The sequence below is a fragment of the Indicator indicator genome, chromosome 20, assembly GCF_027791375.1.
Source record: "Indicator indicator isolate 239-I01 chromosome 20, UM_Iind_1.1, whole genome shotgun sequence".
Taxonomy (NCBI): domain Eukaryota; kingdom Metazoa; phylum Chordata; class Aves; order Piciformes; family Indicatoridae; genus Indicator; species Indicator indicator.
The window spans coordinates 1,253,585-1,269,900 of record NC_072029.1 but is presented as its reverse complement, the minus strand read 5'-3'; the positions used below and the strand labels follow the sequence as shown (position 1 = coordinate 1,269,900).

General features: G+C 53.1%; 1 protein-coding gene across 1 annotated transcript in view; it reads left to right on the top strand.

The window, feature by feature from the left end:
- The window catches only part of SMARCC1 (SWI/SNF related, matrix associated, actin dependent regulator of chromatin subfamily c member 1), a 50,720-nt gene that overhangs the window by 907 nt on the left and 33,497 nt on the right, over positions 1–16,316 (top strand). Inside the window, exons 2-13 of the mRNA XM_054390172.1 lie at positions 115–200; positions 3,952–4,033; positions 4,533–4,625; positions 5,458–5,527; positions 6,449–6,518; positions 7,226–7,301; positions 8,684–8,809; positions 9,447–9,565; positions 10,524–10,648; positions 11,631–11,690; positions 12,329–12,366; positions 13,157–13,278. Of these exons, the coding sequence (XP_054246147.1) occupies positions 127–200; positions 3,952–4,033; positions 4,533–4,625; positions 5,458–5,527; positions 6,449–6,518; positions 7,226–7,301; positions 8,684–8,809; positions 9,447–9,565; positions 10,524–10,648; positions 11,631–11,690; positions 12,329–12,366; positions 13,157–13,278 (1,055 nt within the window). The 5' untranslated portion in view covers positions 115–126. The remainder of the gene's footprint in view (positions 1–114; positions 201–3,951; positions 4,034–4,532; positions 4,626–5,457; positions 5,528–6,448; positions 6,519–7,225; positions 7,302–8,683; positions 8,810–9,446; positions 9,566–10,523; positions 10,649–11,630; positions 11,691–12,328; positions 12,367–13,156; positions 13,279–16,316) is intronic.

Here is a 16,316-nt window from a genome sequence, read left to right as displayed (position 1 = left end):
AACCATGCATTGGAGCAGTTAGATGCCTAAAACTCAGCCAGCCAGTATGGATTGATTTGAAATGACCACCTAAAGGTCAGTGTCACTGTGCTTTCACTTTTCCTTTGCTTCTAGGCAAAGTGCTTCATGGATTTCAAAGCTGGAGGTACTTTATGTCACATTCTTGGTGCTGCTTACAAATACAAGAACGAGCAGGGCTGGTAAGTTTGTGTTTGTGATCTATCCACCTGCTGCATGACCTTAAACACATGAAATGCTTCTGCAGACTACTTCAGACTTAATACTTCCTGAAGGTTTGGGTAGGCAAGGGAGCTGGAGATGGGAAGAGGAAATTTTGTTCCTGTTTTTGCTGATGGTAGCTTTGTGAAGACACCCCCACACTTCTAAATTTACCAGCAAGTTGTCCCCAGTTTAAGGGATAGGTTGGGAGCTCATTACAAGCTTGGTGCTTTTTATACCATGTGCTTGCTGTGTGACTGAGCAAATCAGTGTCTGAGCATCTGTTTCCCATCTAGATGATGTCAATCTTTTTGCTGTATCACACAGAAGCACAGTAGGGGTTGGAAGGGACCTCGAAAGTTCATCCAATCCAACCCCCCTGGCAGAGCAAGATCACCTAGAGCAAGTCACATAGGACAGGATCCAGGAGAGTTTTGAGTGTCTCTAGAGAAGGGGAGCCTCCACAACCTCTCTGGGCAGCCTGCTCCAGGGCTCTGGCACCCTCACAGTGAAAAAGTTCCTCCTGATGTTCCCCTGGCACCACCTCTGCTCCAGCTTGCCCCCAGTGCCCCCTGTGCTGTCCTTGGACATCCCTGAGCAGAGCCTGGCTCCATCCTCCCCACACTGCCCTGCACATCTTCATAAACATCAGTGAGGTCATCCCTCAGGCTCCTCTGCTCCAAGCCCCAGCTCCCTCAGCCTGGCCTCACAGGGGTGTTCCACTGCCTGCAGCAGCTCTCTGGCTCTGTGCTGGACTCTTTCAGGAAGTTCCCTGAGGCCCTTCTTGAGCTGGGGGGCCCAGAACTGGACACAGTATTCCAGATGTGGCTTCCCAGGGCAGAGTAGAGGGGAAGCAGAGTCTCTCTCAACCTGCTAACCACACCCCCTCTAATACATCCCAGGACTGATTATAGAATTTAATTAGGTTAGATATTAATTAATGTTCAGTTCTCCACTGCTTATCAACCTGCGCAAATGGGGAGCTGATGTAGTTAAGCCACTGCCCATGTAGCTACCTACACTGCTGTTAATTAAACTACTGATGTGCCATCCCTGGGGTGTTTTGATCTGTGTGTTTCTAAGTTACAGTCCTCTTGCCAAGGCAGGAATTGTCCTTGCAGGGGCAGGAATTGCTATAGAATCATAGAATGGTTTGGGTTGGAAAGGCTCTCCAAAGCTCATCCAGTCCAACCCCCCTGCAGTCAGCAGGGACGTCCTCCACTAGACCAGGTTGCCCAGAGCCCTGTCCAGCCTCACCTTGAATGTTTCCAGTGATGAGGCCTCAGCAACCTGTTCCAGTGTTCCACCACGCTCATGGTGCAGAACTTATTCCTAATATCCAGTCTAAATCTGCTCTGCTTTAATTTCAAACCATTCCCCTCATCCTCTCACTGCAGGCCTTTGCAAACAGTCCCTCTGCAGCCTTCTTGTAGCCCCCTTCAGGTACTGGAAATCCTCCAGAAGGTCTCTGTGGAGCCTTCTCTTGCAGCCTGTCCTTATAGGAGAGGTGCTCCAGCTCCTTGGTCATCATTGTGGCCCTCCTGGGCCCACTCCAGCAGGTCCATGTCCTTCCTATGTTGAGGACTCCAGAGCTGAATGTATTATTTGAGAATGAAGATGAAGAATGGATAGATAAAAGTAAGCAGAGATTGTTCTTGTAGATTAATTTAAATAGTTTCTGCTCTGATGTTGTGCAGAACAGTCCTGCAGTTGACAGTTTCTTACCCACAGAAGCAAAGTGAAAGGCCAAAATGAAGCTGGAAGGTTGGTTTTAGGAGTAGTTTGTACTTGTATCAGCTGAGGTAGGGGCATCAAAGCTGGTGTGAGGATCATAGAATCCTAGAATGGTTTGGGTTGGAAGGGACCTTAAACATCATCAAATTCCAACCCCCTGCCATAGGCAGGGACACCTCCCACTAGCCCAGGTTGATCAAAACCATCCAGAAAGCTGCTGTCAGAGCTTCCCTACTGAATGTTGCCCACACCTAGGACATGGTAGGTCTTCACAGATTCATAGAATGGGTTAGGTTGGAAGGGACCTTTAGAGATCATCCAGTTCCAGTCCCCAGCCATGGGCAGGGACACCTCCCACCAGCCCAGGTGTTTGTGGTGGTCTCTGTGTCATGTGTGTCAGGGGTGTCCTGCTACCTTAGGTAAAGGAGTTCAATGACTCCTGCTTCATGAAGCTTGGAACCTTTCAAATTGTTCCAACCAAAATCTGGCTTTTCAGTCACTGAGACTTGGCAGCAAAGCTCAGGGACTCTGTTGCCTCCTCTCTCCCTCCCTCTCTTGCTCAGCCCTCCCAACTAGTGTGGGTAGTGCCTTGTGTTTGTGCATGTGGGATGTAGAGGGAAGTAAGCCTTGGATTTTAACTCTCAAGGATCAGACTTAGAGCTTGGAACGTGTCCTTCACTGACCCAACCAAATAATACCTGGTGTTTTGCCTGAAAAGATGCATTTTTTTTTTTCTAATCACTATTTTTTTTAATGGTGTGCTTAACCTGTTTGTGAATGATCTGTCTTATAGGAGAAGTACCTTCCCTCGTCATCATAGGTATGTCTGAAGAAGGCACTTACCCAGTGCTGCTGGACATACCTTGGCTATCCCTGCAACCCCTGTAGTCCTCCCAGGGCATCAGTCACACCAGGGCTAGGAAGCATTAGTGCTGCTATTTGATCTAAAACTACAACCAAGAAAGTGGGTTTTCCTTCATTTATGGAGGTTTGAAAAGCAGGCAGGATTTGGGGGGTGGGGGGGGTTTAACATGGATTGAACACCTGGTGCAGATTCTAGGCAAGCAAATGTAGTCATTTGGGAGCATTTCTAATGTGAAGTGAACATTTAATGCAGATTTTAGGCAATCACAGAATGTTAGGGGTTAGAAAGGACCTTCAAAGCTCATCCAGTCCAAACCCCCTGCCAGAGCAAGATCACCTAAGGCAGGTCACACAGGAACACATCCAGGTGGGTTTGGAATCTCTCCAGAAAAGGAGACTCCACAACCTCTCTGGGCAGCCGGGGACAGGCCTCCAGCACCCTGACAGTAACCCACATCATTTTGGTTGAAACTTCAGTGCCTTAAGTGTCTGAAAGGTTTTGAAAGCCATCATGAGGTGTTTAGGGTTGAGTTTGCTTGGCAATTATCTTCCTTCACTTGAAACATGGGTTTGAACAGAGACTCTGAAGCTGGACACTGCTAAAAGTGGCTTGATCTTGGCTCTTAAAATCCCCTTAGAGCTGTGAAATCACAGAATTGTCAGGGTTGGAAGGGACCTCAAGGCTCATCCAGTTCCAACCCCCTGCCATGGGCAGGGACACCTCACACCACAGCAGGTTGCTCACAGCCACATCCAGCCTGGCCTTAAAAACCTCCAGGCATGAGGCTTCCACCACCTTTCTGGGCAACCTGTGACAGTGTCTCACCACCCTCATGAGGAAGAATTTCTTCCTAACATCCAATCTGAATCTCCCCACTTCTAGTTTTGCTCCATTCCCCCCAGTCCTATCACTCCCTGACACCCTAAAAAGTCCCTCCACAGCTTTCTTGTAGCCCCCTTCAGATCCTGGAAGGCCACAAGAAGGTCTCCTGGGAGCCTTGTCTTCTCCTGACTGAATTTGTGGTTGTGCTTTATGTGCTGTGATGTAGCTACCACGATCCCCTGGTTTCTGAGTGAAGGATTCTGACCTGCTGAGTTGAATTTCACTAATTTGTGATCAATTTTGCTTAACAGGAGGAGGTTTGACCTGCAGAATCCGTCCCGAATGGACCGAAACGTGGAGATGTTCATGAACATTGAGAAGACACTGGTGCAGGCAAGGACCTCATCTGTGTACAGGGCATCTTGGGGTACCTGGGCTGTGACCCACTGCAGAGCTCCAGCCTGGATTTCTGCAGGAGCATTTAGGTTCCTTCCTCCTCCAGGACAGATTGAGATTTGGAAGGTGACACACAGGGAGGGACTTAAATTCCCTTTCACCAAAGTCTTCCAGAGCCTGTCACAAATTCTTTGAAATGAAAGATGATGCTGGGAAAGGAGGGAGGTGAGAACAGCTCCATTGGGTCACATTATCCCTGCTAATTCTCTGGCAGAACTGCCAGCAGATCAGCAGAGTCCAGAAGGGCTGAAGTTTGGCAGGGAGGTGTGCAGAGGACACTGCTGTGCAGGGGCTTCCTGAAGCTAGCAGCAGTGTGCTTTGGCACAGGCTGGCAGAGGTTCCTGTGAGCTTCCTCAGGTATTGGTGATCCTAATAGGAATATGGATAATGTCACAGAGAGCCTACTCATTTCATGTTTATCATCGCTCTCCACTAGAACAATTGTCTGAGCAGACCCACCATCTACCTCATCCCAGACATGGAGCTGAAGCTGGCTAACAAACTGAAGGACATTGTCAAACGGCACCAGGTAACTGCCCACCAGCATCCCTGCAACCAGGTGTTGTGAGAGTTCTCTTTGGTGGCTTTGTGCAATGGATTGGCTTGGAAGGGACCTTAAAGATCATCCAGCCCCTACCACCCTGCCATGGGCAGGAACACCTCTTACTAGACCACATTGGTCAAGGCCTTGAACACCTTCATGAAGGGGGCAGCCACAGCCTCCCTGGGCAGTCTGTTCCAGAGTCTCACCACCCTCACTGTCAAGAATTTTGGAATCTTCCTAATCTGTCTCCCCTCTTCCAGCTCCAATCTGTTCCCTCTCATCCAGTAAAAAACCCTGTAAAAAGTCCCTCCCCAGCTCTCCTGTAGCCCCCTTCAGGTACTGGAAGGCTGCTCTAAAGTCTCCTCAGAGCCTTCTCTTCTCCAGGCTGAACAGCCCCAACTCTCCCAGCCTGCCCCACAGGGGAGGTTCTCAGCCTTCCCATCATCTTTGTGGCCTTCTCTGGAACAGGACCAGGTTGCCCAGGAGGCTGTGGATGTCCCCTCCCTGGGCTTGTGAGAGGTGTCGCTGCCCGTGGCCACGGAGTTGGAACTGGATGATCTTGAAGGTCCCTTCCCACCCAACCCATTCTATAAATCTATGAAATGAGCAAGAGCTGGAAAAGTAGTTTGGCAACAAGCTTAAGATAATTGCTGTTTCCTGGCCCCTCTTGGAGCTGGTGTTTGGAGTTGCACTGAAGTTAGTCTTGAGTATTTTGAGGGTGTATGGACTGTGCGTTGTAATAAGAAGCAGCTGAAAAGTTTGGGATAGTCTGAGGGTTTCTCATGCAGTTATTTCTTTTCTTCCACCTTTCCCACAGGGAACAGTTACTGAAGAGAAGTCAAAGGCCACCCACCATGTGTATCCAAGTCCTACCTCAATGGATGATGGTAAATTGCTTTCCGTTATGTGGAAAGAGGCATTCCCAGCCTGTTCCTGAGAGCCGCTGGAGAAGTGTTTCTAGGAGTAGCACCTCCAGATAAAGTCTTTCAAGACCTTTGTCTGGTGGGTCCCTGTTGAGTCTGTAGAAGAGCTTCTGGTCAGCCCTGGCTGCTGCTGGCCACTAGATGGAAGTGTTCACTGCTTTGCAGGGGCCACCATGGAGTTAGCCGTCTGGGGCCTGGCTCTGTCTGTGCCTCTGCTCATATCCTCCCTAGCCACAGGTTTCTGTTGCTTTGAACCCCTTCAAGCTCTCAGAAGAGGATTGAACATCCTAGGGCCCAGCTGGCTTGTAGTGAGTGAACATGCAGATGTGCTGCACAGAGCTCTCCTGACCCCTGACTGGCTGGAGCATGTCTTTCTCCAAATCACTTCTTCTTGGAGGAATTCCTCTGTCTCACTCTGAATTCCAGGCCAAACTGTCCCAAGGAGTTTGGGAGATGAAAGAGGAGATGAGCTGATAGTGATTCCATAGATCAGCCAGAAATGCCTCTTACTTCTGCTGAGAAACAGATCCTAGAATGTAGGGGTTGGAAGGGACCTCTGGAGATCATCCAGTCCAACCTCAAACCTGCCTGAAGCCTCTTTGGAGCCCCTGCTGTGGGCTCTTAGGCTGTCAGTGTAGCCAGAAAGAGAGAAGTCAGAACTCTTAGCATTAAAATGACTTCACTGATGTCTCCCTGTGCTATCCACAGCTCAGGCATGGCAGAGGGGGAAGAGGCAGGGGTGTTCTGTGACAGGCCAGGCTGATGTCATTGCACTGCAGCAGGCTGCTAGCAGAGCTGGCTGGGAGAGATTTAACTGCGTGTGGAAAGGCAAAACAGTGCTTGAAGTGCTTACAGTCTGAAGCTGATGCCAGATGTCTCTTGCAGATGAATGGTTAAGACCTGTGATGAAGAAAGACAAGCAGGTGCTGGTACACTGGGGCTTTTTCCCAGACAGGTAAAGATGTGGGGACTGGGGGGAGAAGGCAGGCCCCAAATCTTGCTGACATTTGTTAAAGGAAAAATCTTGAGTAAAGCTTAACATGAAGAAAATCCAAGTCCTCAGACAAGCTGCTCCTTTGGCTTCCTGAGTCTTGCCTCTCCTGGAGCTGTGCTCTGTGGTTTCTAGCAGTGGACTTGCCTGGGGCATAGCCCAGCTGTGAGGACCTGTCTCACAGAATTCCAGAATGGTCAGGGTTGGAAGGGAGCTCTGGAGATCATCCAGTCCAAATCCCCTGCCAGAGCAGGGTCACATAGGGCAGGTCACACAGGGATGCCTCCAGGTGGGTTTGGAATCTCTCCAGAGGTGGTGACTCCACCACTTCCCTGAGCAGCCTGCTCTAATACTTGACCACTCTTTCAGGAGAGAAATTTTTCTTCATGTCCAACCTAAACCTCCCCTGGAGCAACCTGAGGCTGTTTCCTCTCATTCTCTCACCCCACCTGGCTCCAACCTCCTTTCAGTGTCTCTTGTTCCTGGAGCAGACAGCAGTGATTGTTCCTTGAACTTTTCATGGTGTGGAGAACACTTTGCTGCTCCCTCTCATTTGGACCTGTCCAAGGGGCTGAGCAAACATTGCTGCTGGAGATCTTTGTGGCTGAACTGCCCCTCAGGGGACCAATTTGTGGCTGTATTTTGTTTTCTCTTTGATTCCCTCTCATTAGCTATGACACTTGGGTTCATGCCAATGAACTAGATGCTGAAATTGAGGATCCTCCCATTGCTGAAAAGCCATGGAAGGTAAGTCTGTGTGAAACAGCTCCTTAAAGCCTTCCCTCCTGCTCAGGAGCTGCTGGGGAGATGTTGTAGCGTGCTGCTGAGGAACAACAGCTGCACCTCCATGGCTATGGGAAAGCAGAGGGAGATTTTGAGAGCCATCATGAAAATGTCAAAGACATTTCTGTGGTCTGGGGAGGGATGCTGGGGAAGAAAGAACTTTGTTTTGTGAGGGGAAGTGGCCAGGGTTATGCGTTCCTGCTAGTGCCAAAATGCCTGGGTTTGTTTTGGCTTGAGCTGAGGTGTTTCCTGTTAGAGGTGAGTCCTTCCCTTCCCTGAGGTGCAGCCATCTCTGGCATGAAACCTGAGAGCTCCTGGGAAGAACTCATGGCATTGTGCAGTGTTTAAAAGGGGTTAAAACCCTTCCCCACCATATTCATGGTGTCCTGGGGGAAAGATTGTTAGAGAAAGGAAGTGGCAGGTTGGAAACTTGAGATTAGCACTCCTGTTACAGGTCCTCAGGCATGTTTGTGCTCAAAGCTCAGCCTTTCCTGGGATCTAGAGCTGGTCACTCCCAGGTCCCTCAGCTGCTCCTCCCCAGCCCTGTTCTCCAGACCCTTCTCCAGCTTTGTTGTTCTTCTCTGGCCCTGCTCCAGGCCCTCAGTGGCCAAAACTCAACCCAGGATTCAAGGTGTGGCCTCACCAGTACTGGCTACAGAGCATTGATCACTTCCCTGCTCCTGCTGGCCACACCATTGCTGCTCCAGGCCAGGCTGCTGGTGGCCTTCTTGGCCAGCTGGGTACCCTCTGGCTCATCTCCAGCTGCTGTCACCAACCCCTCCGGGTCCTTTTCCATGGTGCAGTTTTCAAACATTCTACCCCCAGCCTGGAGCCTTCCTAGGGTTGTTGTCACCCAGGTGCAGGAGCCAGCCCTTGGCTTTGTTAAACTTCCCACTGACCTGAGCCCATTGCTCCAGCCTGGCCAGATCCCTGCAGAGCCTTCCTACCCTCCAGCAGATCAACACTGCCACCCAATTCAGTGTCATCTGCCAACTGACTGAGGGTGCACTCAGTTCCCTTATCCAGACCACTGATCAAGATGTTAAACAGCACTGGCCCCAGCACTGAGCCCTGGGGAAGGGATTCTGGATGGTAATTTTCAGCTTCCAAAGTCCACTCTTAATACAGAGAGCTGTGAGAACTTCAGGAGGCTTCAAAATGACTGCAGCCCAGACCTGACAGTCAGTAGGCTCAGGGACAGGTTTCAGGTGCCTGAAACTGTTACCTGTTCAAACCATTAGGAGCTGTTGGGAGCCTGATAACAGAGCTCCAGGTTTCTCCTCCATCCTGTGAGATCTACCACAGAGTTAATCTTTTTTTGGTCAGTAAGTTGTTGTGTCCTTTAGGTTCATGCCAAGTGGATTTTGGACACTGATGTGTTCAATGAGTGGATGAATGAAGAGGACTATGAGGTGGATGAGAACAGGAAGTCAGTCAGCTTCCGGCAGAGGATCTCCATGAAAAACGAGGAGGTAGGTGGCTCTCTGCTCAGGGGGTGACCTCTTGGGCACTGCATTCTTGCCCTCTGCACTGCCCACCTTTTGGGGACTCGAAGTTGCCAGAGTGAAGCTGGTTGAGCAGTCTGAGGTGTGTTGTGGTAGCACAGTTTAACTTCTGGCATCCATCCTTCATCCAGAGGCTTCAGTGTGCACTTTGGGTTTTATTCTTTCTTCCTTCCTGAGGATGGGCAGAGCAAGGGCTCCTCACTCTCTGCTTTCCCACAGGTTAACCATCAGTTCCTATTTGATTTCTGAATTCTCTCTGCTTGTTGAAACTAATTTTTCATGTCCTTCCCAGTGCAGGAAGTCAGAGCTCTGAAAACACCTTCATTAAACCTTGAGGGCTGGCAAGTCTCTGCTGTTAGACAGAGACTGGGGAACAAGTCACACATGAGCATTGCAGTCTTGCTTTGTGCTTTTACAGAGCAGAGTTTGGGGGTGGCTGGAGAAAATTTAGGAGTATGGGACAAATGGAAGCGTTCTGGAGCTGGCCATGGGGCCTGTTGTGTTATTACTGCTTTTAGGTTCTCTGCTGTAGGATGTGTGAGGGCAGAGCAGCCTGCAGGGGTTCAGGATTTGGGATGAGTTAACCTCTGCACTTCTCCAACAGCCTGTACGGAGCCCAGAGAGGAGAGACAGGAAAGCTGCAGCAAGTACAAGGAAGAGGAAACATTCTCCTTCTCCACCCCCAACTCCTGTGGAGTCAAGAAAAAAGACAGGGAAAAAAGGGTGAGTGGCAGAGTCCTGGGGTTGGAGGTGGAACTCCATGAAGAAAAGCCTGTGGGGAGATCTGTCACCTTCCACTTCTCTCATCTTGGAGGGCAGCAGGAGCAGGGCAGGGATTGTCCCCATGGACTGGGCACTGGGGAGGACACACCTCCAATCCTGGGGTCAATTTTGGGCCTCTCACTCCAAGAAGCACATTGAGGGACTGGAGCCGGGCCAGGGAAGGGCAACAGAGCTGGGGAGGATCAGCTGAGGGACCTGGGGGTGTTGAGCCTGGAGAAAAGGAGGCTGAGGGGAGACCTTCTGGCTCTCTGCAAGTCTCCAAAAGGAGACTGGAGCCAGGTGGGGCTTGGTCTCCTCTCCCGAGGAATGAGTGATAGGACAAGAGGAAATGGCCTCAAGTTGCCCCAGGGGAGGTTTAGGTTGGACATGAGAAACCCTCAGCCCTTGAGGGTTGTCCAGGCCTGTCCCAGGCTGCCCAGGGCAGTAGTGGAGTCCCCATCCCTGGAGCGGTTTCCAAGCTGTGGAGATGTGGTGCTGAGGGCCATGGTTTAGTGGTGCCCTCTAGTGCAGGGTCAATGTTTGGACTCCATGATCTTAAAGACCTCTTCCAACCAAACCACTTCCATGATTCAAAAGCAGAATCACAATTTCTGCAATCTTTGCAGCCTGCCTTGGACTCTCTCCAGCAGTTCCCTGTCACTCTTGCATTGGGGAGCCCAGAACTGGACCCAATCCTCCAGTTGTGGCCTCAGTTGCAGAGAGTAGAGGGGGAAGAGAACCTTCCTCAGCCTGCTGGACACACTCTTCTTCATGCAGCATTCCTAAGTGTTTTAACCCAATCCTTTAACCCTGCTATCTGAAGGGCAGCATCAGGATGAGAACATCTGACAGAACAACATCAAGATGAGACCCTCTGATTGTTGCATCTGGCACACAATTTGTCTCTGCTCTGTTGTAGCCAAGCAGCCTTATATGGGAAAAGGAGAGGGCAGAAAGAAGAAGATGAGCAAGAAGATCTTACAAAGGACATGGAGGATCCCACCCCAGTACCTAACATAGAAGAAGTGGTACTGCCCAAAAATGGTAAGAGCTGCATGCCCTGGGGGCTTTGGGTGATCAATCACTTGGGTGTTTGTTTTAACAAGCCCTTGGGGTGCTCTGTGGCTGTGGGGCCTGGTGATCTGTGCCCACCTGGGTTTATCTACTCAGGGATTTGAACCTGACAGCTGAGAAGGGCAACAGATTCACCTGCTTTGGGGAATAAATGTACCCAAAAATCATAGATTCATAGAATGGTCCAGGCCAGAAGGGACCCCTGAAGGTCATCCACTCTGACCCCCCTGCAGGGACATCCTCCACTAGATCAGGTTGCCCAGGGCCTCATTGAGCCTCACCTTGAATATCACTAGGGGGAGGGGCTTCAACCACCTCCCTGGGCAACCTGTTCCACTGAAATGCTGAGTTCACCAATTTTAGGCTTGCTCCCACCCGTTGCATGGAGTTCATGTTCTGAGGGGTGGAGTTTTCCAGAGGAAAATTGTTTTTATGGCAAGAGAAGCTGATGAAATGAGTGGGAACTCAGTGTGCTGAGGAAGGGAGGGGGATTCAGTCCTTAATCCTTTGCAGAAGGTGTAAAGGTAAGTCAGAAAGAATTTAACACCAAACTCTTTGGGGTCTCACACCACTTGGCTTAAACTTGGAAGTAGGGGTTGCTCCATATTGTACAGGTGGGGAATGGCTGCTTGGCTAGATTGACAGAGTGCTTTGGGTTGGAAAGGATCCTAAAGATGATCCAGTTCCAACCCCCCTACTATGGGCAGGGACCTACTAGACCAAGTTGCTCAAGGCCTCATCCAACCTGACCTGGCAGCTGCTTTGTCTTCAGATCTGAACTTGCAGGCAAACCAAGTGGTCTGTTGGCCTCCCAGCTGCACAGATGAACTCTTGAACTGCAAAGACATGACCAAGAAACCTGTTTGAGAAGGCAGATCTGGCATGCTAGGCTTGGAGCACTCTGTCTTGGCTGATGGTTACTCACCAGTTTCAATCTTGCTTCCTCTGGCAGTGAACCCAAAGAAGGACAGTGAGAACACACCTGTGAAGGGAGGAACAGTGGCAGACCTTGGTAAAGCAAACACTCAACACCCTCCAACACCCCTCCCTGAAGTTTTATACCTAGAACCTTGCTTGCAGGCCACCAGAAGAAATACTTCTCTCTCAGCTTGAAAAAGGAATCTTTGATTCTGCTCTTTTCAGTAAATGAATTCTGTTTCAGAATGCTTTGAGTTGAAACATTGACTCTTTCTTGCCTGTGAGGCTGTTCCCTTCTTGGCATTTGTTGTTGTTTCTGTCACATAAAAGCCCTTTCCTGGCTGCATTTTGCCTCCTCTTCCTGCAAACTGAGGTGAATCACAGCCTCTCTGAGCTTTGCTAAGCTTTTGACCCAGAAGATACCAACTGATGTCCCACATCCCATTCAACAAGGCTACATCTAGGGCAGTGGGAAAGGCATTAATTAGATATGGATTCCTAAGTGTGGAAAAACTCTTCATTATCCTGCCTGTTCCCTGCTCTGGGATAGCTGGGTGCCTGCCTAGGGCTGAGATGGCCTTAATGATGTGTGGTCCACTTTGCTTTCCTCCTCCTTTCCCTCCCCAGCCAAATGAAGTATTCATTCCAGCTCAGCAGCTGCATTGCTAGGCAGGCTCCTGAGCAATCAGACTCTAATTGCCGAGTGTAATTCCCCATGCTTTTGCCTTGCAGATGAGCAGGATGAGGAGACAATGGCAACTGGAGGAAAGGTAACAGCAGCCAGGTCTTACTGAGTGAGATCACAGAATGGGTTGGGTTGGAGGGGACCTGTAAAGGACATCAGCAGGGACAGCAGCAACCAGAGCAGGTTGCTTACAGCCCCAAACAGCCTGACCTGGAATGGTGCCTGGGATGGGGCAGCTCCCACCTTTCTGGGTGACCTGAGCCAGAGTCTCACTGCCCTCAGCATCAAAAATGTCCTCCTTCTCCCCAGTCTTTTAGTTCAAACCATCACCCCTTGTCCTGTCATAGAATCATTTAGACTGGAAAAGACTTTTAAGATCAAGTCCAACCATTACTAACACTACCAAGTTCAGTTCACTACTGGCTTGAGTTTTGAGCCTCTCATTCCAAGAAGGACACTGAGGAGCTGGAGTGTGTCCAGAGAAGGGCAACAAAGCTGGGGAAGGGTCTGGAGAACAGGGCAGCTGGGGAGGAGCAGCTGAGGGCTCTGAGGGTGTTGAGGCTGAGGGGAGACCTTCTGGGTCTGCAACTCCCTGACAGCAGGCTCAAGCCAGGTGGGGGTTGGTCTCTTCTCCCAAGGAGCAAGAGACAGGACAAGAGGAAAGTTTCCTCAAGTTGCCCCAGGGGAGGTTTAGGTTGGACATGAGGAACAATTTCTTGCCCTTGAGGGTTGCCAAGGCCTGGCCCAGGCTGTCAGAAAAGGTTTATTCTGCACAAGATTGGAAATTCCTTGTTTTGAACTCAACCTTGTGTTGGCTGAGAGTTGTTAGGTGTCTCTTACAACCCACTACCAGTTGTGTTCCCTCCATGACACAGGAAGATGAAGATCCCAACAAAGGGGATCAGAGTCGGTCGATCGACCCCGGTGAAGATAACGTCACAGAGCAAACCAACCACATCATCATTCCCAGCTATGCATCCTGGTTTGACTACAACTGGTAAGGAACTGCTGGGAGACCTGGGGGAAGCCTTGGAGTTTTGGTGGGGTTCTCAGAAATCAAGCTGAGAGCTGCAAGAAATTCCCTTTGTTTAGGTCCAGTGCCCATGTCCAGGTACAGCTTTCCAGTTTCAAAGTCTTCCTGAGCTGACTTCTGGCAGTTTTCAGGGCTTGGAAAGGAGGAAGAAAATTTCAGACATCTGGCTCTTCCTCCCTCCCTCCCTCCTTCCCTCCCCAGGCCTGGCTCTTCCTCCCTCCCTCCCTCCCTCCTTCCCTCCCCAGGCCTGGCTCTCCTCCCTCCCTCCCTCCCTCCTTCCCTCCCCAGGCCTGGCTCTTCCTCCCTCCCTCCCTCCCTCCCTCCCCAGGCCTGGCTCTTCCTCCCTCCCTCCCTCCCTCCTTCCCTCCCCAGGCCTGGCTCTTCTTCCCTCCCTCCCTCCCCCTCCTTCCCTCCCCAGGCCTGGCTCTCCGTCCCTCCCTCCCTCCCTCCCTCCTTCCCTCCCCAGGCCTGGCTCTCCTTCCCTCCCTCCCTCCCTCCCTCCTTCCCTCCCCAGGCCTGGCTCTCCTCCCTCCCTCCCCTTCCCTCCCAGGCCTGGCTCTTCCTCCTCCCCTCCCTCCCAGGCCTGGCTCTTCCTCCCTCCCTCCCTCCCTCCTTCCCTCCCCAGGCCTGGCTCTTCTTCCCTCCTCCTCCCTCCTCCCTCCTCCTCCTCCTCCAAGCTTGCTCCTCCTCCTCCTCCTCCAAGCTTGCTCCTCCTCCTCCTCCTCCAAGCCTGCTCCTCCTCCTCCTCCTCCAAGCCTGCTCCTCCTCCTCCTCCTCCAAGCCTGCTCCTCCTCCTCCTCCTCCAAGCTTGCTCCTCCTCCTCCTCCTCCAAGCTCTCCTCCTCCTCCTCCTCCAAGCCTGCTCCTCCTCCCTCCTCCCCTGCTCCTCCTCCCCTCCTCCAAGCCTGCTCCTCCTCCTCCTCCTCCAAGCTTGCTCCTCCTCCTCCTCCTCCAAGCTTGCTCCTCCTCCTCCTCCTCCCTCCTCCCTCCTCCTCCCTCCTCCCCTCCTCCCTCCTCCTCCCTCCTCCAAGCCTTGCTCCTCCTCCTCCCTCCTCCAAGCCTGCTCCTCCCTCCTCCTCCTCCAAGCCTGCTCCTCCTCCTCCTCCTCCCTTCCCTCCTCCCCTCCTCCAGCCTGCTCCTCCTCCTCCTCCTCCACCTGCTCCTCCTCCCCTCCTCCAAGCCTTGCTCCTCCTCCTCCCTCCTCCAAGCCTGCTCCTCCTCCTCCCTCCTCCAAGCCTGCTCCTCCTCCCTCCTCCTCCAAGCTTGCTCCTCCTCCCCTCCTCCCTCCCTCCTCCCCTCCTCCCTCCCTCCTCCTCCTCCTCCAAGCCTGCTCCTCCTCCTCCTCCTCCAAGCCTGCTCCTCCTCCCTCCTCCTCCAAGCCTGCTCCTCCTCCTCCTCCTCCAGCCTGCTTCTCCTCCTCCTCCTCCAAGCTTGCTCCTCCTCCTCCTCCTCCAAGCTTGCTCCTCCTCCTCCTCCTCCAAGCCTGCTCCTCCTCCCCCTCCTCCAAGCTTGCTCCTCCTCCTCCTCCTCCAAGCCTGCTCCTCCTCCTCCTCCTCCAAGCCTGCTCCTCCTCCCCTCCTCCAAGCTTGCTCCTCCTCCTCCCTCCCCAGCCTGCCTCCTCCTCCTCCTCCCTCCTCCTCCCTCCTCCCTCCTCCAAGCCTGCTCCTCCTCCCCTCCTCCCTCCTCCCCTCCTCCTCCCCTCCTTCCCTCCTCCCTCCTCCCTCCCTCCTCCCTCCTCCAAGCCTGCTCCTCCTCCTCCTCCTCCCCTCCCTCCTCCCCTCCTCCAGCCTCCTTCCTCCTCCCCTCCCTCCCTCCTCCCCTCCTTCCCTCCTCCTCCCTCCTCCAAGCCTTGCTCCTCCTCCCTCCTCCTCCCTCCCTCCCTCCTCCCTCCTTCCCTCCTCCCCTCCTCCTCCTTCCCTCCTCCTCCCTCCTCCCTCCCTCCTCCCTCCTCCAAGCCTGCTCCTCCTCCTCCTCCTCCCTCTCCTCCCCTCCTCCCTCCTCCCTCCTCCTCCCTCCTCCTCCTCCTCCCTCCTCCTCCCTCCTCCAAGCCTCTCCTCCTCCCTCCCTCCTCCCCTGCTCCTCCTCCTCCTCCTCCAAGCCTGCTCCTCCTCCTCCTCCTCCCAGCTTCTCCTCCTCCTCCCTCCTCCAGCTTGCTCCTCCTCCTCCTCCTCCACCTCTCCTCCTCCCCTCCTCCAAGCCTGCTCCTCCTCCTCCCTCCTCCAGCCTGCTCCTCCTCCTCCCTCCTCCCTCCTTCCCTCCTCCCTCCTCCTCCCTCCAAGCCTGCTCCTCCTCCTCCCTCCTCCCTCCCTCCTCCTCCTCCTCCAGCCTGCTCCTCCTCCCCTCCTCCAAGCCTGCTCCTCCTCCTCCTCCTCCAGCCTGCTCCTCCTCCTCCCTCCTCCCTCCTCCTCCCTCCTCCTCCTCCCAGCCTTCTCCTCCTCCTCCCTCCTCCAGCCTTCTCCTCCTCCCCTCCTCCCCTCCTCCCCTCCTCCCTCCTCCCTCCTTCCCTCCTCCCCTCCTCCTCCCTCCTCCCCTCCTCCTCCCTCCCCCTTCCTCCTTCCCTCCTTCCCTCCTTCCCTCCTTCCCTCCTTCCCTCCTTCCCTCCTTCCCTCCCTCCCTCCCTCCTTCCCTCCCTCCTTCCCTCCCTCCTTCCCTCCTTCCCTCCTTCCCTCCTTCCCTCCTTCCCTCCTTCCCTCCTTCCCTCCTTCCCTCCTTCCCTCCTCCCTCCTTCCCTCCTTCCCTCCTTCCCTCCTCCCTCCTTCCCTCCTTCCCTCCTTCCCTCCTTCCCTCCTTCCCTCCCTCCTTCCCTCCTTCCCTCCTTCCCTCCTTCCCTCCTTCCCTCCTTCCCTCCCTCCTTCCCTCCTTCCCTCCTTCCCTCCTTCCCTCCTTCCCTCCTTCCCTCCTCCCTCCTTCCCTCCTTCCCTCCTTCCCTCCTTCCCTCCTTCCCTCCTTCCCTCCTTCCCTCCTTCCCTCCTTCCCTCCTTCCCTCCTTCCTCCCCAGGGCTA